This window comes from Liolophura sinensis, chromosome 1, assembly GCF_032854445.1.
Source record: "Liolophura sinensis isolate JHLJ2023 chromosome 1, CUHK_Ljap_v2, whole genome shotgun sequence".
Taxonomy (NCBI): domain Eukaryota; kingdom Metazoa; phylum Mollusca; class Polyplacophora; order Chitonida; family Chitonidae; genus Liolophura; species Liolophura sinensis.
The window spans coordinates 69,996,139-70,022,410 of NC_088295.1; the positions used below are offsets into that span (position 1 = coordinate 69,996,139).

Genomic DNA, 26,272 nt, shown 5'->3' on the forward strand with positions numbered 1-26,272 from the left:
ATATGCCCATCATCGTGTACAGCGTTGTAACCTCTGTGTTGAAGACATTTAATGATGTGGATTATACGATTGCCTCTTGGGGACTGGTCTGAGATATGAACGGACTTTACTTGTACCTGATGACAGTGTTATGATGCGTGAGTCGGCAGGATTTGTTCTTATCTATAGGGCGCATGTACATGTATGGCACGACATATAGGACAGCGTATTCTACAAGTAGCCGTTATTCAGTTCTGTATTCAGTAGCCGTTATGGTACAACTGTGGAAGTATCTTGATTGTGAATGCCATTAAATCCTCTGTAGGTTAATGTAGTCTTGTCATGAGTGTTTCGTATATTGGTAAGAAATCATTCAAATTGTAACACATGTGTGTGATGCTTCAAGATGATGAAGCCATTTTGGATTGATATGGTAGCTTGGTTTTAGGAAATTGTTTTGCCAATTGGTCAACTCTTTCCAGATAGAGTTGGTTGTCTTTCAATTGATTACCAGAGAACACAAGGTGTTTGTTCAGTCACTACCATGGACAGGATGTTTCAAAGATTCCTTAAAGTCTTCATTTAATGGGGAGGCAGCATATTTTTTACAATGTATCAGTTTTTGTTGTAATGTCATACTGTCTTTAATGTGACTTCATCGTAATGAGCTGGAGAAGGAACATTTGACGTCAATAAAATGAGGCCAAGGTCCAGCCGCCGGGCATTTGATAGGTCCCCATTGGTCTTGAGACCTTAGTGGCAATAAGCTATCAACAGTGCATAAGCAACTGTTTTGGTGGTCTTACATGAAGTTTGCCTTCCACCATGTAGGAAAGTTCAAAGGTTACAAACACATGCATACATGTATTTATACTGCATCAGACAAAATACTACAGTTTTCATTGGACAACAATGGTCACCTGGGGTACAGATATATTCTTGAATCCTGCAGACGACATCAAATGTGTCTGCTGAGTAGGTTATCTCCTTTTATTGGGATCTGAGGATGATCACATCGTTGAAGTGATTCACCTATACATCGGTATTCTGCCCAGAATTGATGGGTCTTTGCAGGATAAATTCGTTACATGGTGACTCAGTGATAGGATACGCAAATATATATGGTGTTAATAATCCTCATATATTTGTATATCCTGAGTGACTGAGTGACCATGCAACTAATAGTGTTTGTCAAAGGCCAGTGGTTTGCTGCCAGGCACTGAAGTTTCCTCCACCCTGTTGACTGCTGTAGTACAGGTCTTGAGTTAGAAAAATAAAAATAATGGCGATTTGAACAACCAATTTATGGCCTAGGGTGAAGAGCCTGTCAAAGCTGGGAATGCCCCAGGACTGTTGACCTGCATTCTCATTAGTACGTATTACCATTCATCAGAGTACATAAGAGTATGTCCTAAGACCACTTGTACCTGAATGGTTTCTCACCCACAGATGATTGCAATCTTGAGACAAACCTACTTTAATTTCAGGGGTTTTAATTTAGTGCATCACAGAATGGCGTACAGATGATTATTTAGGAGGAAGTGTTAAGTGCACTTGATTACGGCCTGTAGAAAGCATGCTCTACTTTACTTCCTGAAGTTGCCTTATTTGCTATGTGCCGTCAATATGCGTGTAACCTTTAGGAACATTCATTACCCAGGGGAAATAATATTGAAGTGAACATACATGTACATGTAGCTTATGGATTGCGTAACTGAATTGCCACATAAGTATTAAAACTGTTAAAGGATTGCTGTTATAAACAGCAGCTGAAACGTTTTACCTGCTCTTGCAGTGTTCCCCAGGTGCTGTGAGGAAGTGAATATAACATTTAATATCAAGCACACTGTGTATAGCCAACCAGTGTGTATTTGCTTGTGGAAAATTCATGACATTTACTCCTGTGATGCATGTATTGTAGGCTACATTCTTGATTGTGGATATTCTCCTGCTGACCTGTGGAAGTCAATTAGTACTGTGTTCATATGTACATTAATTCTGATATCAGATGGCTATGAATATATGAAAAAGCTGTATTTATTTGCCATTCCGGATCCATGTAGATCTACCTGGTATGCACATTGACGAGAATCTAGGATAGTGTCTAAATACCTGCTAGCATCAGTCTCTCAGTGTTCATGTTACTGCATGTTCAGTCACGGGTCAGTTGGGACTAATACAGCTTTTTTTTTGGTTAACAGCCAACTCAGTAGCAAATTTAGTGTTTCCTTTATCTGTGGGTCTAGTGTTTTCACTCCCTGGGCCCTCCAAAACGTGACGTGAATGAAACAAAAAAAAAGTGATGAAACATTTCAGCTTTTTGTTACAGGCACCATTTGTGGGAATAAGTGAAATACCTGTACATTTACATGTATGTTACAATGTTTGGTGTGATATTACACCAACTAGAGTATATAAATGTATGTTACAACGTTTGATGTGAAACTACACCCACCAGAGTATATACATGTACATGTATGTTACAATATTTGACGTGATATTACACCCACATGTACGTGCATATGTACATGTATATTGGGAAAATATTTTATCGTTCACATTTTCATTATGAATTCCTCCCTCATACCCTACATTTACTAAGTTGTAAACCATTCTTTTTCAAGTTGTTGTGCATAAAGATACGTGTAAATTAAATCTGTTAAATCTTTAGATGAAACAGCATAAACAGAGATAAGTATGAAAATTTAGAATTATTGCAACAAATTTGTTTAATGTTGTACTTAACAATTTTCATTCATATGAAGAAGAAGGAGTCCTTAGAGTGCATGTAAGTGTAATGTTCCTCCTTCTTGCAGGACATATTTCCACGGCTCTTTTATGTAATGCTGCTTCACTGAGACGACTTAGTGCAGGCAAGTAAGCCGTCCGCCCGGGCCATTTTACAGATACAGTTCATTGAACTATCCGGTTAATGTTGAATGCCAAGTGAGGAAGTTACAACTTCCTCTTTTAAGGTCTTAGCTGTGACCAGACCCAGGATTGACCCTGGATCTACCACCTCCGAAATGGATGCTCTACCAATTGAGACATTCGAACAAGTATCAAACTGATGACAAATGTGGCTCAAGCGTTTTGAGTGGTAAAACATTTGTTGGTACCATTCTGCTTGTGATCATTGACAGTGACACATTTATATTATTTTGCACGCAAACCAAAGGGAGTAAAGCATGAGATATATAGTCTTTGATCGTCTTCTTTATATGTAATATGAAAACAGTTGAGGGTTATAGAATTTAAAATACATGTATATTTCTTCTTTCAGGTGTAGCCCCACATCCCACGAGCGAGGCCCTTTACCCACCTGTACCACCCACTTCACGCAATGAGACAGCTGTAACTATTGGATTTGAGGGACACGGTAAGACATGTCCTCTGTCCAGGATGATCTGGCTATTCTTTGTGTTCCTTATTAGTAGCTCCCACATTTAGAGCATAATACATAAAGATGACCTCAAGCTGTGGTGGATCTCCAAGAAATAGATGAAAGTAATGGTACATCTAAGATTTTATGTTGTAAATATTTTTTGAAGTAGTATTTGCATAGTGTGTAGTTGTTTTCTTAATATTGAGTGTTTTGTTTCCACTAATATTATTTCCACTAATTGAATGCATAAATGTGTAAATATCAAATTGAAATTTTTCTGTCATATTTTATCTTAATAACGATATGTGCAACACCTAATTCTTGTTCTATGCCTTGAAGACATACACATGTAAGTGCATGCACTTGCAGTAGTATGTTTTTACATGGATGATCATTTTATAGAAGTTTCACCGACAAAACACGTCACATAAATATTGTCATATGAAGAAATATTTGTTGTCTAAATTAATTATCATTCTAATGAATTCACTGTTAATCTTAATTATCTTTCTATCTTAATTATCATTCTAATAAGTTCACTGTTAATCTTAATGTTTCCTTTAATAACCTTTGTATTGTAATATATGAAATGTACTGACACATTGCATAACAACTCTCTTCCATGTTTCCTTCAGTTTTGCATTATCATTTGAGGAATAAGCTTGAGTACTAATGCGCAGTACCCTTACATTTGTATACTTGGTGCTCTGTACATCCCCACATGGCTATCGTGGATATCATGGCTCATGCAGTTGAAAATATAGACCCTGTAAACATCATAGAATTGATAAGGATGATGTACTTGTGTTTTTGAAAATTGTAGGATTAAACACCTCAACATCAAATGCCAAAGTAATTTTAGTCCATGGTAGGTGAGCCTAATTTGGTGTTGTGGCATGCCTTTGTCAAAAGTTTCAGAATTGCAGAAATCATTTGAAGCTGTTTTAGTTTTCTCTGTGCTACTATGATAGTAATTATAAGTTGGGTACACATATTTCTCTCTTTTTAGCTATTACAACACCATTATTGATAATTTGGTAATCTTTTTTTTATATAGAGGCTGTTTAAGTTGATGTCAAATGTGTGCATGTGAACTGCTTACATCTTTCTCATGAGAAATCAACGTAGTTACTTTACATAAATGAGGGAGAAAAGTAATTAATAGCTTCTGAGCAGATGTATTTGCATGCACATGTATGTGATATTCATATACATGTGCTTTATGCTCTAACAACACACAGTTGTTGCAGACTTTTAGAACACATTTGTGAAAGAATAAGACGATAATGGTGAATGCATGCTTAGTCCGTACATGTATTACAGTATACGCTACTGAGAGCTATAGCTTTCAAGCTGACAGATGACATAATAATGCCTGCTGTTTCATTTCATTTACACACATGGCCTCTGGTACAGGTGACCTAAACCACGTTTATGCCGTACATTTGCATGAGTTTGTACACAGTTGATCAGATAACTGTCTGGTATTTTCTGCCTCACACACGTACACACAGACCCCCTTTGCCAATAGTAAGCTGTTTGTTTTCAGTATTGTGGGTAATCTTCGCCTCTGCAGGGTACATAAGTATATGACCTTTGAAGTACTGCCTGTATATTAGAGCTGTTGTGCATGTGCCTGTTTTATTGTGTCAGGAGAGCCTGACAGTGTTCCGCGTGGCATTGACAACGCTGGTTATGTTGATGACGGACCTGCCAGAAAGGGCAGGCTTGATACAGGTAACACCTTGGTTTCTATGGTAACCAGCATGAAAACTAAACCACGCAGTACTGCTAACACAGATCTGGTATATGGTGACATGTACATGTTTAGAACAAAGCTATGAGCACACCCCCCAGCAGTACTAGGTGCTGCCCACATGTACTTTCAGCCTCAGCAACACTACTGTTCCTCACTCCCCAGTTTAGATAGCTGCTTCAGTGTTAGAACATGCTTCATGTTTTGTGCATTACAAACATCAGATGTAGAATGTGCTGCTTTCTGTTTATGGTACAGATGTATACATGTCTGTATGGTATCATGTTGATGCTATTGGCCTAGCGAGCCAAATTATTAAACTGGCTTACTAATGGAGACACTTCTTCCTTCACGCTTTGTCTGCTTAGCAAATTAAACTGTGATTGTTTGTAAAATGCTTATCATCATGTGAAATAGATTTCTATCCAGTCTTTCCTTAATTAGATTAAAACTTTTAACCTTATCTTGTATGTGTATAGATTTTGATAAACACAATCTACAGGTCTGAAGGAAATCACATTGTAGCAAGTAGCACCAGGCTAGAACAATTATTTTGACTGAGAACAAAAATGATTCATCTTCATGCACATGTATGTACAGTCTCTGTGCATGTATGGGTGTCAACAACCTAGAATCATGTACTGCTCCTAAGTAAACAAGTGTAATGTGACAGTAGGCATTTATCTCTGATCCTTTATTTCATTTTGTAAAAAGTTATAACATATAGACGTCAAGATGTACTATTTTTAAAATATGCTGGTTTTCAAGTTTTAACTGTTTTGTTTTTTTCTTATCTTATTTTAAACATTTTTGTTTCGTTTTCACCACCATATTGAAAACCTCAAACGCCTCATGTTTTCACCTTGTTCTCGCCACGATATGGCTGAAATATTGCCGATGTGGCATTAAGCCATAATCATTCATTCATTTTTATTTCATTTTTAGTCTATCGTGACATGTGCATGCTCTTCAGAAACTTCAAAAGCCATTAAATATATGTAGTTGTGGTTAAATATTTAGTCACACAAAGAGAAGTGTATGTAGATCCAAGTTATTTGTTTGACACATGCACTTGTAATTGTGTCTTTTTTGGACACTGTGAACTGTTTGCATATGTTCAGTTTCTTGTGAAAGAGGAATCCAACATTGTGCTATCCATGCAGACATGTTTTTGTGGCCTGTACATATCTGATACAGTCAGACTGTAACTGTATACAGCTACTGGAGCTGTGTTAGACAGTTGTGTAACTGGTGTTGGAATGTTTTCAAAGTCTTTGCATAAACCTTAGTTGAGTCAGTTGAATGGAATCAATGGGAGGGATACTAACTTGGTGGTGTACATGTAGCTTACCTTGAGCCATTGTGTAAAATGGTTTTGTATATGAACAGCTTGGTTAGCCATGTGTTACATGTGGCTTAAATGTCAAACTAATATTTTATTTTTGGAAAATAATTCTGTTAAGCTGTGATAAACACACACATACACAACCTAAATATTGTCTGCCCATATATTTAACAAGTGTTGATGTTAAAAAAATCCTGTATTTCAATCATGTAGAGTAGACTGATCTCACTATCCAGAAATAATATAAGGCTACCAGGAACAGTATTTGAATATTAATGTCTGTTTAGCAATATGCAAATGAATCAATCAGATTAGCATGATAAGTTTTCCTTTAGGCTGTTCATGACAGGCCATACTTATTACAACCTACTGTTTGTTTACTCTCTTGCTCTCTTATGTAAATATGGTGAAACCTTGCTACTCAGTTTGCTCACCTACACGTATGTGGACTTAACAGTTTTCACATATACCAGTATACATAACCATAAGACTTTGTATGTAGGTCAAACCTGAATATAAAGAGATAGTAAATGTTCAGGCTGTAGGAAACTCACTCAGGCTAAAGTTAAGGAAGCTAAAGAAAGGATTTTTTTTTTTTTTTTTTTAGAAAATCTATCATTAATTGACCCAGTACTGATCAGTGTTAAATGCCTGATGTGATATTTGTAATTGGTTGTCAAGTAATGAGCAGACCATATCAAACATTACATGGTAAACAGCTAGTACAAGCTACGATGTAATATCCACTGCATGTATATATTCATTTTCTTAAAAACGTGTGCAAGTGTGCAGAAGAAAGATGGAATATACATGTTTATTGTTTTCATTTGTGACCGGTAAATTATCCACAATACTATTCTTAATTTTGCCATTTTTTGTTTCCTTTACACAGTAAAAGTATAGAAGTTGTATAGTAAAATGTGAAAGTACCAGTCACGTCTACCTAAGTATCGCTTTAGGACCTCTATTGTAGAATAGTGTGATCTGGCTCATGCACATCTTTCAACAAATACAGTTATCTGTTGGTCACCCTCTTCAGATTACCTCAGAGCCCTGAGCTAACACTGGCCTCACAACTTACCAATCGCTGACTCATAGTACATTCAAGGCAGATAGCTTGGGCGTAACAATAAATAATGAGTTGTTTATCACCTCTTGAAGGGAGACTTTGATATGATAATGAAATCAGATAAGTAAACGGAAGTGTTGCCTGTAAAACAAGTCAAATAGTTGTTGTTGAAAAGCCTTTAGCACATTCATCCATCTATATTTTAATTCAACTGCGTTAGTCTGTTCACAATGGCAGATGTTGTGTTCCATAGTATAAAGCTTGACCACATGCAGCTGAAGCAATAAATCATTAGCTATGTACATGGGTATTCTGTACTCATTTGAGGTACTCTACATGTAGGTTAACACCAAGTATTTGTGTGCAGTGGCCTGTGGCACTGGATAAGTACTTGTACTGTCAGGCTATGTGAACAGTGGACTTGCACTTGTACATGCTCCATATTGTGGCCCAAATTCTATTATTTAAGTGTTTTGTTTACATTCCTGATCAACCTGTATATTTAATGCTAGAAATAAATGTTGAAGTTGCTGACGTTTTTCGCAGTGTAGATGTTTTGCATGCAATATACATATATTCCATATGCGTCTGTCAAACACGTTTGTATTCACTTTTTGCACTTACCGTCAATACATACGTAGCCTAAATGTTACTTTACTGGAGTAGCTAGTAGTTGTTAGTTTATTTTGTATATGCATATAAGTGCTGGGCATTTAATAACTAACAGATTTGTCATAATCTTGTCCCAACACTTACATGTTAGTTACACTGTATCTGTATCTAACTAACCTAAGTTTTCATTTACATGTTCACTGCATGTGCAGTTTACTAATATTTATCATAAGGCAACTGTTATGACTCAAAGTACTAAAGTTGTCATTCTGATTCTTTTTAATTGCATTAAGTGCATATACATGTAGCAATGGTTTCATTGGAGATACATGTACATATAAAATATTCAATAGGTAGAAGTCATTAGGAAAATTCATTTTATATGCATGTATTGGGTTGCATATTTCTTATAGGTTCATATTGGTTTAGATTTCATGAAATGTTTTTTTTAAATTTCATGAAAATTATTTCATACTCATAGAGGCTCCTTTATTTAGAAGCATGCCGTTGTATTCAATACAATGGATCTGGCATGAGTATAGCATCGTGTAGTCATGCCCCTAGCTGCTTTTATCCCTCGGAGCTTGTTTTACAGATGGCACAGACACTGGAAGACATGGAGACCCGGACACTGGCATCTCACTACTCGGCTACAAATCTGTCACAGGTGTCTGTCTGTTCACTTGTGTGTTCGTCTATTCAGTTGCTTGAGACTGCTCACATTTCATTAGTATATGCCTATAATTTACAGACTAACAAGAATACAGTCAGAAAGTAAACTTGGTCACCATTCTCCCTAGTTGAATGTACATGTAGATGCCTGTTCCAAGTGTAACCTTTGTATACATATCTATGGTTCCTTGTGCTCAAATCCTATCTTGTGATACATATACAAGGCACCTGTGCAGTAGCATCAGGTCCTTTTTTTATGTTTTGCACTTGGTAGATGCGACTAACTTTTATACCTTTTCTCTGTAGATGTTTGTATCATAAGTAATGTACATGTATACTGAACCTGTTTTTCACATATTTGTGGCTTCCAAATACTCATGGCAAGCACATCTAATGAATGATTGAGTGGTAGTGTCTCAATTGACAGGGTACAATAATGTCATGATTGCATGAAAGCAGGTCTGTCGCCGCACTTGCTAATAACATGGAGTAAAATTGCATATGAAGAATTACTGTTTGCAGGCATGTGTTATTTTGAAAATATGTTATCTGCAAGAGATGGCATTGGACACATCTGAAGGGCTGTGTTTTACTGGAAGTGGTTTAAAGTAATGGAAGCATTGACATGATGATGATAGAGTGTTGCTAACTATGTTTTTGTAAAAATCAAAATGAAGTATGTCACAGTTTAATTGGGTTTTAAGGCTGTTATTTTCTTTTGTGTATAAAGGGTGGCACTTGTTTGGAAAGTACACATTCTCCACCAAATCTGGCTTTAAGGATTTTTGAAATAGGAAACCATGTTTATGTGCATGTATGTTAAATATTTCATGTAACTGCAGCATTGCATAGATGGTTAGGGGACTGATATCAGAAGTCACTTAGCAAAATTGACAGACCTGGCAATCAGTGTCATCTGTTTTATCATGTGTTGTACTTAATTCTGCTTAATAAACTTCAGACTTTGAGTCTCAAAGCCAACTGTATCATCAGAAGTGAAATTGACTTGTGCAGCTTCTTAAAGGTTTTTGCATCAAAAGCGTAGAAGAACTGGAGCAGATGCTGAAAAAAAAAATCAAATATTGAGGTGGAAATCAATCATTTGGAATTAACCAAATGTATTTAAACATGTACATGTAGATGCATTAATACATTTAACCATGGCTGGTTTATTGATATTTTAACACAACTATACCTGACTAATGATTAATAAAAGGCATTTTAGTGATAATATATAGCTGTGTGTACCTATATATATATATATATATGCGAAACACCCTGGAGGAAAAAATAATTATAGATGTGATAAACTACGTGAGCACATTTATGCGTGAAATGTTGTGTGTACTGTTAGTTATACAGCTGGAATCCCTTGTGTTATTTGCATGGTCTACTATAATATATGTGTTATCTCAAAGATATCCCAATAAGTGTCTACCAGCATTTGTGTTATAGCTGTATTACAAACATGTGCATGTACTGGTAATTAAAACAGAATTAAAATGTATATACTTTACATATCAGGAGGAAAAGTCAGTTATTGCATGTTTAGTAATCTTAATTGACTGCATTAATTTAATTTATGTTTCATCATTTGGTCATGGTAATCATACCTTTAATAATGTTGGCTTTCCAAAAATATTACTCATTCACGATGAACATTTTAGCTATTTCATATCAACCCATTAAATATCGTAGGTACTAGATATATGTCATGATCTAGATGTTTTATTACAGAGGCCTTTTATACTTTTTAGTGCATATCATGTAGTAGTATTTTTGTTGCACATGTGTGTTAACTGTTTGCACTTGTCTGTTGTCAGAGCGCGGGAATGGTCAGAGTTCAGGTCCACCCACTGGCAACACTAGGACATCGGAGGTAAGACCTGTACATCTGTTCGGATAGCTTGTATGATCACGTCAGTATGTACATCCACATCTAGCTACCCTGTTTCTTCAACCTTTTCATACTTGTTTTGAGTATATTTTGATGACATTTCTCTTTCTAGACTGGGAAATTATATTTTCTATGAAACCTCTGACGTTAGTAAAACCACATGTGACAAATTATTCCCATAATCAAAAGATGAATGTGAATAAAGTGCCTTCAAAATTGCTGGTAAACATGTGAAAAGGTTGAAGATATAGAGTATACACATTTGTATAACCAGTGTAAGATTGCTGGGAGTACTTGCACCCTTATTTTTGTGAATGCCACTCATGCCAACTGTTTTGTGGGCTCTATGTCCTTACATAGACTGATGGACTTGTATGTAGTGTTGAAATGGTGTACACTGACAGTGTAAGATGTAGGAACTAGGGATAACATTGGACTTTGAGTGCTAAAAGTATAATTTTAAAACTGGCATCCAAATACAGGACCTACATTCACTTTGTTTGATCACAGAATTTCTTAATCAACAATTTTGTTGAAAATAAATAGATGTCATGGGGATGACGGTTACGTGGCAACAATGACAAATTATTCACTGCATAGATGTACCATTGGTGTAATACTCCTCTGAGCAAATGTTTTGGATTTTTTTTTAGCAAGTTTTCCTTGTCATTACATTTGTATTACTTTGAGACAAATTAATTGTGTGTGTGTCAATTGCATTTGCATAAATGCATTTCATTTGAGTTGCAAGTGGCTTGTGAATGTACGTCTGCATGTTACGGGTGTTACGTTCTACTTTTGTTCATACATGTACATGTATGCATGAATGCTTTCTGAAAAATGTTAATCAGATGAATTCTTCGTGTACAATACATGTAGCTTCCAAATCTGTCTAAAGTGGCATTGATGGCTGTACTAGTTGTGTGACTGTGCATGGTTATTTAATTGGATGGATGGATGTAAAATGAAATATACCAGCACATACATGTACATGGTAGTAAACACAGTTATTGTTCTCAGGATAAAGCTGGCTTGTTGGCAGATGAAGAGAATTTATCCAACCTTTTAGATGTTTGTGTAGATAAACTACATGTAAGTTGAGCTGTTCTTTTGGTATGGAGTACTGTACGTGGTTAACTGTTAGGACATTGTTATAATACCTTCACAGGTTAGAGTCAACACCTGTTAATACATCTGTGTCATTTACCTAACTCACATGTACTTGTGCGTGACATCTTGATATTGTGCTCACTTTCCACTTTATAACATTTAAAATGTAAGAAAGCTCCAATGTACCATGCTGTTATAATGTTGTGTAAGTTGTAGTCATTGGCCAATATAACCAGAAAAGCAGCTTTTGATCATTTAATACGAGAGCAGGGATATTTTCTGTCTCCCCTCAATTCACCTGGGATACCCCTTCTTACATGTATCACAAAGGTGCAATAGATAGCTGGAAAAGTTGGACCACACATGTACAAGTAATAATTTATAGTGCTTATTATTCTTTTCCTACTATTAGGCATACATATGTGTTAAGTTGTCTGTTCTGATTCCAGGAATACATCAATTACATGTAATAATTAATGGTGCAATTGTTTCGAGCCATAATGAGTTTTATTCACTGTTCGGCTGCAGATGAATGTGGATAAAATGTTTGTGTGTGTATGTGTGCGTATGTGTACAACACCTTTCCTGTTGTGTATACGATCAAGTATATGTACTTGTGTATGTTATGTTTGTAAAAGTATAAAATTACACTCTATTAACACTTTATCATAATGATGATGCACTTTGTCTTGTGTAAGTGTATTTCTTTGATAACATGCGTGTAGTGTTACTACACATTTGTATTAACTGCACTCTTTATAATGTGTGTTTTCATATACTTTAACAACTCTCCTATCCGTATTTGCCCAGTTACTTATTTGACCTTTGACCTATGTCTTGCTTACAATATTATATATGTAGTTGTAACTGTTGTGTGGTGTTACAACCTTTTTGCTTTTCTCTGTAATGGCTTTGTAAAGTTCTCTGACCTTGTGCTTGTACTGACATCAACAGGGCCTCGAGGACACATCCGAGGAACAACGACTCGTGGACAGTATCACCAACAAAACTGTTCACAATAGCTCAGACAGCAAGGTGATTTCTCCCGGAGACAGCCTTAAAGCTGCCAGACCACCGAGTAACTTGTGCAGCTGTCTCGGTCATTCTGCATGTGTTTATGTGATACAGCTTAACACTCCCCTCACTATGGTCCTGCACTCTACCATTGCTGATTTCCTGCTGTTTTTCATCTTTTAAATCATACATTCTTGTGCTCATTGATGTAATAGGGCTTGTATCTGTTACTAATACGAATATACATGTAGGAATATAAATTTATTTATTTATTTATTTATTTGACTGGTGTTTTACACCATACTCAAGAGTATTTCACTTACATGATGTCGGCCAGCATTACGGTGGGAGTAAGCCGGTCAGAGCACGAGAGAAACCCATGACCATCCACAGGTTGCTGACAGAACTTCAGGAATATGAAGTAAACAAGCTGTAAAGCAACACAACCAATTAGGAAACAGATGGCTTATGTTTTAAATCACGCTCCAAGTTTACATTAGAATCCTATTTTTGTATTTCTTTGTGTATTTTTATTGTATCTTGTTTATTAAATTAGATATCAGCAGGATTAAAACGGTTCAAAATACATTTTGGATGAAATTCTTGTGACCTTATGGAACCATTGTAATGTCTATTTGTGTATACAAAAAGAGTGCTATTCCAACATTAATTATGGTAACCTGTGATAAGAAAATCATTTTTGATGTTATTGGTCCAAACTGGCCAAAACTTGAATTCAAACAATTACATATGGTCCAACAAAAAGTTACAGGTGAGCTGCAAAGGCTTTTGTCCTGAAACACATGGTGATGGTTTTTTTACATTTTCGGATTATGTATGCAATTTGTAGCTTATTTCTGGCCAGAAATGAACCATGTAAATCTGGACTGTCTGATTTGTTCAGAAGGCCATGACTTGTTCCCCATGGATTTTGGAAGGTCATTTCAAAGTGGCCCTGATTCAGTCATCTTGCTGTCATTGACATCACAAAAACTGTTATATTTTTGTAAACATCGTCACTGATGTTGCAGCATTGTAAAAACAAAGAGATATAAACAATAGATAGTAAATATTTAAATGAAAAATACTTAATGAATTCTTTTCGCCAAAAGAAAAAAAAAAACATCCACAATTCTATGCAATAACAGTAGAAGACTGTTAATAACAGTTTTGGTTTTAAAATTAAGAGCATAACAGTTCATCTTTGAGGTAGATTAAGACATACATATGTAGTTTCCGGTGGCCTCTCTTTTAATTTCTTATCCGCCTATACACTTGCACCTCTAGCCATGTTAATATCCAAACCAGTATGCTCTACGATAATGTCCTAGCGTACATGATACTAACATTAACATTAACGTTCATTAACGAATCTTTCCATTAATATCCTATGCATGAGTCTTTGCATTATTATCCTATGCATGAGTTTCTGTGTGAACATCCTAGCATGCAATGATTTCCTACATGTACATGTAGCATGAATGAGTCTCTACATTAATGGCCTACATGTAGCATGAATTAGTTTCTACATTAACGGCCTACATGTAGCATGAATGACTACATTAATGGCCAACATGTAGCACGAATGAGTCTCTACATTAATGGCCTACATGTAGCATGAATGTATCTCAACGTTGGTGTTCTTCATGTAGCTGGTATGAGTCTCTGTATGAACATCCTGGCATTCATCAGTCTCTAGGTTAGCACCTGGCATGCACAAGTCCTCATGTGCTGTACCTCCACCTGTGTAACCCTATTAGTGTTGTAACCCTATATTAAAGTGTGGTCTTGCTACAGGCTTTGTCAGCTAATGAGATATGAGGGAATTTTCAAAAATGCATTGATGGTACACCAATCAGATTTACCTCATTTTCTCACTTGATCAAATTTAAACTTGGAACCTATTTTGACTGTGTTGATTGAGTTGTATGACGACAGCTCTAAGTTTGAGAGCTGAGCAAATCCTTTGTGATGTAAACTAGAACAAAGATAGTGTGACCTCAGCTTTAGTGTTATGCCTGAGACTTCTCATTTTGTGTATGTAAATATAATAACCGCTTTGATGTGCATGCTGAGTGTTTGTGTAATATTGCATGTGTATATTTGGGAATTGTCTTACGTACCCCAACAAGGTGTGTGTGTTGTTTGTTACTATTAATGGTACTTGCTGTGTTTTGGTGTCTGTCCATGTGTATGGTTGTATGATGTGTAGGAAACATGCTTATAGGAGCACTACAAATTTGCCAATATAAGTTATTGTAAATGACTCCGTAGCCACATTGTGTAGAGAATCATTGTCTTATTCTTATATCACTTGGTGTGTACAGTTGTCATAACATTTACATATACCATTGTTTTTGTTAGACATGTACTTCATAATCTTGAATTTTTTTCTTTGGTTAAATGTACTTCTTTTACATGTGCATTCCTGCTAAATTTAAACAAAAAGAAAAACAAGAGAACATTTTGGGGATCTGTGTGTTTCGTTTATTCTTTTGCTCATTCATGTTGTGTAACTTGCTCTACAGAAAAGTGAAATGTTTGCTTTTTCTGCAGGATTCCAAGAAGACTTTGTATTTCAATGATGGTAAAAGGCGTATTGATTACGTGCTGGCCTATGTCTCCGATGGCAACGCAGATAAGGCCAGAAAACGTGACTTTTTCCAAGAAAACCTCAAGAGCCAAGGCCTGGAGTTGGAAACAGCAGACAGATCGGTGAGATCCTACAACCTTTTGTGACTTTATTTAAATGTGTTGTGAAGTTTGCTTCGAGTGGCGACATGTATGAAAAGTCTAAATTCTTGTCCAGTACAGATTATGTGAATTTAGCTTAATATTTCAGCATGGGAAGTGTTCACACTTGTTGTTCATCAGGTCTAGGATTGCTTGAACTGTATTATTATTCATATTTTTTCTACATTTCATATGACAATGTGTCTTGAAAATCTGAAGTTATAGTATAGACCTTTATTCAAGTATTTGCAAGTATAGTCAGTTTTTCTGTTCAGATGCTAGTGGTCAGGTTACCGTCTTCTGGATTGTATGATGTTGTGGTTATGACATTATGATTATTTATTATGAAGAGGTTGTACAGATTGTAATGACTAGCTGTAAAAGATGGCAGAACATCTGCTTGTACATGTATCTCTATACCTGTCTGCATGCAAATGTTACCAACAAATTTCATGTTGATTGAATCACTTCCTTTGGAATGTTATTTGTCTAGAGTGTATGTCTAAATTTTTAAATATAAAACTTCCAAGAGAATTTTTTTTATCATTACTTGATGAAGAATCCACACCTGGGGGTACAGTGATGCTTGCACGATTTTTATCTGTCCTTAATATTGTGTTGAATCCAAATCTCATTGCATCTCCTTACATTTTCTTTTCTTGGATTGTTTTGGGTGGTGAGTATACAGAAGGTACAGGTGCCTTGCATGTTCTGTGGTTACAAAAATGTTTACTTCCATACTGAATTAGCTTACATGTAATAGCTGTAATCCTTGTGACGTATGACGTTGTTCCTACATTTATGCCTGACCTTTTTTGCATGTACTACATGCAATTCAGTCATGCACATTTATGCCTGACCTTTTTCACATGTAATACATGCACCTCAGCCAGGCACATTATGTATCTCTTCTGTTCAGAGTAAGGCTCGTGTTCTTGATTTCCTTTTTTTGGGTGTCAGGCATTGATGAACTCTTTTACCTTTTTCTAGTCTGTGATCGTGTTTGTGGGAATAAGGGTTTCAATTGATGAAATAATAGGAAAGATGCTTTCCTTTCCAAGGTTGTGGGTTAATTAAGAATGATTTTACATGTGCAGCTGAACATGTATGTGTCATTGGCAAATTAACGCTGCACCATGTGTGTGCAGGTGGCAAATGCATGTATTGAATTTATTATTTGTGGATTTTATTTAAGTATCTAATTTGCTAGTGGTCCATCATGGCTTAATACTTGTTGACTCATTCAAATTATTTTTACTAAGAGCAAAGATATATTCAGCTGTAATCATTGCACCATCAGAAGTCTGATGGGCCATTTTCTTCCTCTGCAAATTGAGTGCAACTGTACTTTATTCCAAGCTGGGCTTTTTTTGGCACAGTTGTGTGGCATGGGCCTTGTTTTCATCACAATAATCATATCGTGTTTGAAAACTATTACCATTTTATATTGTTTGTTATTGATGTGATAACATTATCGCAGTTTAGTCAAAAGTTTGTCGCTGTCTTCCACCCATTGTTATGTAGAAAATGTGAATATCGAATAATTCAACAAGTGATGGTGTAATCTGGTGGTGAGACAGGGAACTAATTGTACTTCTGAACAGCCCTCATACAAATTCACTGAACTGTAGGACCTTATTCCATGGCTATTAGTCTGCCTGTAAAGGCTGAGCCCTGGTGGCATGGTAACGGTAATTACAAGGGAGAAATGTTTGACTACTAACATTATGACATGGGCCTTTGGGAGTGTATAACAGACATATGTAAGCTGTACAAGTGGACAGATTCCACTCACTGCTGCATCATCTCAATAGATAGTCTATATGCACAAAGATCCCCTGGGAGGCCGGCATAGTAGCTCACTCACTCATCAAAGTGCTGTGTAAATAGTCCTTTATAATTAAAGCCTAGCAGATGCGACGATTTGAAATTGGATTGTTTCCATGTACATGTAGTTTGTCATGAAAGCTGGAAATTTAGACACCCCCTCCCCCTCCAGCCACAGATGAGTTTCACATATATGTAATAATAATATCTTCATTTATCAAAGGTAACTCAGTTAATTTGTACAAAACTGCTCTCCCCCGAACAAAACAATACATGGAAACATTTATGCAGTGACTAGGGACAAATCTGACTGTATGATATTCATGTAATTAAGACATAAATTGTCTGTGTTTCAAGAAACACTTTGCTTTTGAACATGATGCCTGTACTACCACATGTATACTTTATACAACATGTACAATGCCTCATGTACATGTACAAACATATATGCAACAATATAGGAATCTACATATATGCAAGCAACATGTGCAGAATGGATTTTGTTTTGGGCTTCGGTTTGTAAACTAATTTAAACATAATAAAATTTGGGCAAGTAAGACACTGGACTATTAATATTTCAGGATGTGTCATATCTGCCAGTGTTGCCACATGTTCCAGCCTTACCTTTTTATTCAAATAAAGAATTGTTCTCCTACCTTTTTGAATAATCAAATGTATACATTGTTCTGAATGTGTTAATGTTCTGGTTATAGGAGTTATAGAATCCTCTCAACCTAATTTACTTCTTTTTCCAGTGTTATCCATAACTTTGTTTTAATGAGGAAATGTTTTTCTTGGGGTGGTGGATTTTGGTTGTGAGAACCTAATTGCGGCCACGTATCAACCTTACAATACCCCTAATACAACTGTTACATGTATAAGTGTGGGTGTGGATAAACATGGCAATTTGATTAATTTACATATGCAGTACTTTCTCTGAACTTCTTTTGTATTGCTGACATATTTTGATCTCTTAATAGCTCCTGTCTAATAAGTAATACATGTGTAATATTTCTCTGTATTCTCCTTTCCTCACCTATGTTATGATTTTGTATACAGTACTGTATCAGGAGAACCTATAAATGTTATGAGCTTGATTATTTCTGTAAAATTTAAATAATTGTTTGATTGAAGCTGAACGGTAATGAACTTCCTGTACTCTTTAAGTTTGTCTTTGGGTTTCTTGTCCCCACACTTACGGGTAAATGTACCAGTGTTTGGGGATTTCCATTATTTCTAGGTTGGAAACATGCAAATATGTGAGGCTTTTTTTCTGAATTGTTTGGAAATGTTTGGTGTATATGTACGTGTCAGTAATATTAAGACACTTTAAGCAGTTTCATAGGTCTGCTAATCACACATTGCTACACATTTTGACTGTTTTTATCGGTATTATTTTGCAGCAATGTAAAGATGGCAAAACTACATTTGTCAAAATTCATGCTCCATGGGAGGTGTTGGTGAAGTATGCTGAACTATTGCATATGAAGATGCCCCTTGCTGTAAGTATCAAGTGCACAGTCAGCAGTTTACATGACTCTGGGCTGTAGCTTTAGCATATCTTATCAGCTGGTTGCATGTCTTATTTATTTGGTTGATGTTTAATGCCATATTCAAGAATAATTCACGTAATGGCAATGGAGGGCCAGTTTTAAAGGTGGAGGTAATCAGAGTGTCCATCTTAAACTGCCTGCCTTTGGCAGATTACTGGAGAATTTTTTTTGTTGGCTGAACTGAACTTAACCAGATTGAAATATATTTTATTGGCCTACCATTTAGCATATCCAGAGAAGTATAGAAGGCCTATTAAAATGCAGTTGTTTGAGGTTGTGGGTTGTGGTGATTCAAAGGGGAGATAACTACTGTAGTGTTCAAAAGTTCAAATTTCCACATTCACAAGTAAGCTCAAAATAAAACCAGTGTGTATATAGTACATTTGAATGTTTTTTCTTGTTCTTCTAACAGGAGAATGACATGGAGGAGAACATCAGGTCCCTATGGGACATTTGCTGTTCACAGATGCCTAACCCATTTGAGTTAGATGAGACGGTGATCAAGCCTGAGCCATCTTACTTCACAGCTGTCTTTGACAGAAACAGGATAGACCAGTGAGTTTAACTTGACATACTTACATGTACCCTGTAGATTTTATCCAGATCATTTCATATGGATGTATGCATTGTAAACTTTTTGCTTTCAGTACTTCTTTCCTTAATGAGTAGGTAAATGATACATGTAGCGTGTACAAGCACTTCTCGCCTAGCTATACTTTTTCTCTTTCCATTTTCTGTACACAGAACTGTACACAAGGAATTTAATTTATTGCTGAGAGAGTGAGGTTATATTTAGGTGGTAATGTTCCTGCTATGAGTGTCTAGTGCCAGTTAAGGCCAAAATTAAAATACATGTATTATATGTTTGATGTCTCTCTCAGAAAGCGAGATATTATGGAATTACCACTTCTATATGCCACAGAATGAGATAAAAATTGTCCAGAAGACCACAAAGCCGTCAACCTACCCTCTTTTGTTTTAAAAGTTGTGTAACACCAAACAAACAGTACATTAATTTTGGCCTAATACGGTGGACAATGGTATTTTTTTAGGTCGAAGACTTAGCTGATACTATGACTTACAAGACTAGAGTTTTTCACGTGTAATTATAATACCAGAATGACTGAGGGTTATAGAATTAAGATTTTCATTGTCATTAAACTGAATTTTTGCTCTGTATTTTAGGACAAACTTTAATATATTCTTAAAGGAACAAGACATACAAGTATGGTTGTTCAGAGCTGACTATGAAATATTTCCTTTCGGATAATTAATCCACAACTTAAATTGAGCAGAATTTTATTACATATTAAGCGCTATTCTGATGTGTGGTTGCATTTTATGAAGTCCGTTGTATTGCTTATGCTGGAGTCTGTGAGAAATCTGTGTGATAGTCATGATACAGTCTTCCTGGTCAGTGATGCTTACAATATTATCACTTCTGTGGCTATTTGTTTTTTCTCTCTCTACCCGTCTCCCTCATGTGCTGATCTCATTTCACCCTGGGTGCCAGGATGAAGTAAGCTGCTTGAGTTTGGGTTGGAAACAGTGTTATTTTGTGTTCTTTTGTTTGTTAATCATGTGTGCAGATTGTTCCGTCAGTGTTTCCGATAATCCCCATATTCAGACATAGCTGTAAACCGGCATATATGTCCAGTTGTGAAATTTATTGCATGCATGCAATGTTATTGATCAAATTTTTTTTTTTTTTTAATTTCCAGTAGAAGTTGCTGTTTGCCTCTTTAAAACAATTTGAGTGTGCAGAAACTTGTCTGATTGACACGTCATACTGATATATGTATGATTGGCATAGTTGTGTTGTAATACAGAGTAAAATTAAAATCTGCCTACCCTCCCTTTTTTACATACAGCTGTGCATGCTTCCTATAGAAATCTGCAGTGCTACTGACAGAAGATTATGGAAGTTTTTAGATAAACTTTGAATTTCTAACTGATATAACTGAATTATTTTGTTGACCTTGAATACAATGTAAGTTGACAAAAACACTTATTTTGATACAAGAGCAAACTATATGCATGACACAGTTTATCATTAAGAAATAAGTAATACAGTATATCTATTTACTAAGAGTATGTAATTATAGTATACATGTTATACAAGTGTGAGCAGAACATCTATGTATTATAATCTATGTATTATAATGCTCAATTACAGAAAAAGATAAAAAAAAGTTGGCTACAATCTCTGAAAGAGGCAGAACAAACACTTCATGTAAGAAAGTTACAAATTGTGTTTTAACTCTGTAAGCTCTTAAATGTAAGTGAAGTTACATGACCATGACCATGCAGGAACTTAGAAGTAAGTTTGTTTCAGATTTATTGTGGAAAATGAGGATACATTCTTCCCGAATGCCCAGAGAAGTCGTATTGTCCACTGGATATTGTGCAGAACCAATTATGAAGATGAAGCACCAGGAAAATGCAAATTTGGTATGTCACTATCAGAAGGTTTAAGGTAGATTCAAACGGTTTTAAACTTTTATCAGTTCATAATTCATATTATTTGATGCTGTGTGATTTTGATTGCAAAGGAATAAGTCATTCAGAGAGAGCCAGTTGTCTGGAAAAGTATTAATCCAGTTACTACCTGTTGATTTTTGCGTGGGAAATGTTATTCTGTAACACAACACATTCTCGAAATAAAAACCACTTTCACAAGTAAATGAATAGGTGTATTTGAAAGAATTATCTATGATTTTACTGGTACATGCTTGAAAAAAAATGTCATCATACTTACATACGATCTCCCAATATTCCAGGTATCAACAGACTGATTAGTAGTAAGGCATACATGGATGCCTTTCCACTGCATGAGGTATGATACACATTAAATCTGTATATCTGTAATCACGAAATGTTAGCCATTTCGGGCCTATCCCCTTTTTATTAGCTTTGTTGTTGTGCCTGGAGACAGCATGTGATCAAACTGTTAGACTGGTACCAGTACGTGAAATGGATGTCTTCTTGAGTACATTGCAAAATCACTTCAAGGATTACAGAGTAAACCTGTGTGCTGTGATTCCCTCTGAACAGTTTACCCTACATGTAGTAGAATAAAGTCACAGCTCTAAGAAACCTCAAGCAAAGCATGTTTGTTTGCATTGTTTGCTTTGTTGAACCATCATCAGGAATGTCTACTACCCGGGTATGTTTTATGACCACATATTTACAACAGTCTTTTATACTCATAGTAACTTGTGGATGGTCCTGGGTTTCCCCCGGGCTCTGCCCGGTTTCCTTCTACCATAATGCTGGCTGCCTTCGCATAAGTGAAATATTATTTTGAGTACAGCGTAAACCATCAATCAAATAAATAAATAAATATACTCATAGTATTGTAAGTGTATGCTAGACTCTTGGCCCCAGGGCTACAAAGCAGCCTTAGACTTAAGACAAACTCAGTCTTGTGGTATAATTTCTAAGTTTATTCTACTGAGCACTAATTTGTCATGAAAGTCAAGTACAGCTCTGAGTATTAAAATAAACATTCCTAAGATAAATAACTATTTTAGAGCAGTAAACTGTTTTGAAGTTAAAACTAAGTCTGACTTATGTCTAAGACAGATTTGTGATCCTGGGGTAAGAGGTTGTTCTTGAACTGGCTTTATCACTGAGCGTTTACTTTGCAGGGTGATTTTTCAAGTGACCATTCTGTGTATGCACAAGGACCAGACAATGAGAGACATGTAAGTATCCTAAAAGCTGATTTTGCACATACTGATTTGTCACAAAATAAAGAGCTCTTTCTCATATCCAGCCACAGACTCATACAGTGAACATTTTCTGAGTTTCTGCATTTACATGACCATTTTAACAATGTAAAGGGCATTAGTTTGAGATATAAAGCTGTGAAGGACGACTTAAAAGTGTTTCACCATACATTGAAGGTGTTGAAAATATTAAACTTTGATTGCAGTAAATGACTTAAACTTACACCAAAAAAGTACTTTAAACATAAATTTTTCCAGTAGGATATATCAATCTACCTTCCAAGCAAACTGCAAATGTGGATGAAATTTTCAAGAGAAAAGGGTACCATTTAAATTGCTATTTGTGGACAGGCAAGGAGAACTCTGAAATTGTAATGTTGTCATTACAGTCACATACATGTATACTTAATTGTCTACTTACATGCATTGATGTGTTTTTTCACACAGCTTCTGTATGAGGTCTGGGCTCGCCCGAAGAACTTCTACAAATACCAACCACTGGATTTGATCAGGTCAGTGCTTTGCATAAGAAAATATTTACGTTTAATTTAGAGTATATTAAATCTTTGTTACTTTGCTTTATTGTTGTTACTGTGTTCTGGCTTGAAACAATGGTATCTGTATATAGCCTGATGTAAATTGAAGGCTCGTATCAGTTGTAAATTTATGAAATGTTGTTGTTGTAGGAAGTACTTTGGAGAAAAGATTGGCATCTATTTTTGCTGGCTTGGATATTATACAACAATGCTGATTCCTGCTGCTTTGGTTGGTCTGATTGTCTTCATCTATGGTGTAGCCACTGTCTGGAGTGATCCCACAAGGTACTGCATAATAATGGGTCATCACGATTGGATTGTATCATTCATGACATTAAACAAATTTAATACCAAATAAATGAATAAATTAATTGTATCAATTAACTTTAAACCTATTGTCTATTGTTAAGTAGACTATCAACATTAGCCATGGTCTTGTACAGATTAACAATGTTTCATATCCCAGCAGGCTTTATTCCAAGTATCTTTCATTAAAGGGCATATGAATAGGGTATCACAGAATTTTAAGGGTTGTTGCTGTTAAATGTTTGTGATTATGACACAAACTCTGACCATGTAGTATAAATTGTTTGTCGAGGTTTCCTTGAGGCTGTTTACATTTTAGGAAGTGCATGTTACACAGGAAATATTTGTAGATATTACAAATAGTTGTGTTTTTATGTTGACAGTAATGAGATCTGTGACGAGAATGTAGGCGGTAACATCACAATGTGCCCCAGCTGTGATCAGCGCTGCACTTACTGGAAGTTAAGCATCTCCTGTAACTACTCCAGGGCCTCCTATCTGTTTGACAACGAGGCCACTGTGGCCTTCGCTTTCTTCATGGCACTCTGGGGTGAGTGGCTATCATGGTGCTATTAACATGTACACAGTGCTGTTCACTCTCTACTTATGACATTATTCATCTCATAGAAGTAATAATTTTCTCCGTAATAACATGTGAAAGAACTTGGAGTTTTTGTTTTCAGAGTAATCAATTTAACAACATGATTTAATAAGTTGACTTGTTTGTACCTCATCTGAATAAAATGGTGCTTGACTTGGTGTAACAGATTTTGGCAAGGCTTAATTTTTGGGTCCTTTATAGACACATGTGGAATTAAGACAGGTGGTTTGTCTTCAGATATAAGTTCATGACCCAGGTAAAGTGATATATTATCCCTACTCACTAGTAGTGAGATTTCAGCGGAAGCTGAATACAGCACAGCTTATACAATATATTAAAGATGCATTTGTAAGAACAATGGCACAAGCTGAAGCATTTCAGAGGAAATTGATGACAGTGCAGGGTACAAACGAGTTGCAATAGACCTGTGTCTGGTAGTCCTGGGTGATAAAGCTGTGGTATATGGCTGATGTTTTCAGCTGTGGTGTTCCTAGAGTTCTGGAAAAGGAAGCAGGCAGAAATAGGATATGACTGGGATGTGAATGATTACGAGGAGGAAGAGGTAGGTCACCCCCTACAATACTACACTGTACTCTGCATTCTCTGTGTGATGTGGCCACACATGTCCAACTGGATGCTCTATATACTGTGATATATTTTGGATATAAAAGTGCAATCATTATTGTTGGAAACTTCCCAAACACCTTACAAATATTTAAGCTTTCTGTAAACAATGGAAGTAATGAGCGTGACATTGTTCTGCAAGGTTGAAAAATGGTGATGGGATTGAGGTATAGGTACCGTGCAGTACTGCGTACAGTACTATAATATGTGAACAAAGTCTCCTGAATACCAAATTTTTTTCAGCTAATGAAAGTCTGTCTTATAAATATGTTTCCTACAGGAATTTCCTCAGTATGTTGTTCAGTGTGTGACTGATAGAGATGTTTTTTTACCTCAGGAAACTGTCCGGCCAGAGTTTGAAAGCTCAGTGGTACGGAAAAGAACCAACCCAATAAACAAGGTAAAACTTTCTTCTTCTGAACAATGTTTTACATGTCATTATGCAGTTTGCTAGTTGTAGAATCATTCTTCATTGCTTTCTTTTGAAATCTGTAACCGGAAAACCAAAATTGTCTACAAACAAGCCAATACTTCGCAATCCAGACTGCGTGCTATTACACTCACCACAATAGAACAGCTGTTGTCAAACTAGCACCATGCCGTGGATAGTGGCCTTGAAGTTTTAGGCTGCAGATGCTTCCTACGGCCAATAAAATGACACTTCAAAGTAATGACACTTTCTACTAGACGTTTTCAGTTTCTGCATTATTTTTTACTACAAGTTACTGCAACTGGGGATATGATTTCTAATGTAAAATTTCACTATGATACTGTATATAATGTAGTATGCACACCGCTGATAGGTGAGAGCATATTTGAGTGAAAATTAGCACCCAGCTCCCAGTGTACTGCTTGATCTCACAATATTTTGACTAAGAAAATGGCAGCTGTCTGAAATGCGAATTTGGCTTATTCGGATCATTTTATCTCTTACTTGGCACGTGAATTTTTGTGTAATTTATTACCACTAACAATAAAATACTTGATCAGTCTGATATGGCAACAATGCTGTATCTGCATTTTATTTTTACCTTACTCCTTCTGCACAATTAACGGAAGAGTGCCTAATTAAAAATACTGTCACACTTTCAGTCTGTAAGCTTGTGGTGGGCTCAAGATCAAGCTAGTGTATGTACTAACTACTACCAGTACTCCATGGACCTTGGTGAATCCCCTTTAACTATCTTGCCACAGCTCTATCCCATTGGTGTAGCTTCTAGTTTTTTCACATTATATAAATTATAATGTTATAATTATTATTATATAATTGGTATTATGGCTGTGGCGTATAAAGAAGAAAATCAACTCATGACACGCTGAGGCAGAAAACACCAAGCACTGTTAACAGCTTTGATATAACACAAATTGTTGTCTGCTTTACCTACCCAACCAGCCAGCTATGCTTTGTCATATTTGTCAGTCATATTTCCATTGTTATGGTTTACTCATGCATGTACATCATAAGTCATTGGCCACTGCTCAGCCTCCTCAATTTGTGGGTTAGGTGTGAGCTGGTGAAATG

At 36.0% G+C, this 26,272-nt stretch overlaps 1 protein-coding gene across 1 annotated transcript in view; it reads left to right on the forward strand.

Moving 5' to 3' along the window:
* The window catches only part of LOC135482330 (anoctamin-4-like), a 46,973-nt gene that overhangs the window by 6,216 nt on the left and 14,485 nt on the right, over nucleotides 1–26,272 (forward strand). The window contains 16 exon segments of the mRNA XM_064762260.1: nucleotides 3,263–3,358; nucleotides 5,018–5,101; nucleotides 8,742–8,813; nucleotides 10,642–10,697; nucleotides 12,780–12,860; nucleotides 15,396–15,554; nucleotides 18,803–18,901; nucleotides 19,365–19,507; nucleotides 21,288–21,403; nucleotides 21,733–21,788; nucleotides 22,603–22,659; nucleotides 23,131–23,195; nucleotides 23,370–23,504; nucleotides 23,909–24,075; nucleotides 24,606–24,688; nucleotides 25,088–25,150. Of these exon segments, the coding sequence (XP_064618330.1) occupies nucleotides 3,263–3,358; nucleotides 5,018–5,101; nucleotides 8,742–8,813; nucleotides 10,642–10,697; nucleotides 12,780–12,860; nucleotides 15,396–15,554; nucleotides 18,803–18,901; nucleotides 19,365–19,507; nucleotides 21,288–21,403; nucleotides 21,733–21,788; nucleotides 22,603–22,659; nucleotides 23,131–23,195; nucleotides 23,370–23,504; nucleotides 23,909–24,075; nucleotides 24,606–24,688; nucleotides 25,088–25,150 (1,532 nt within the window).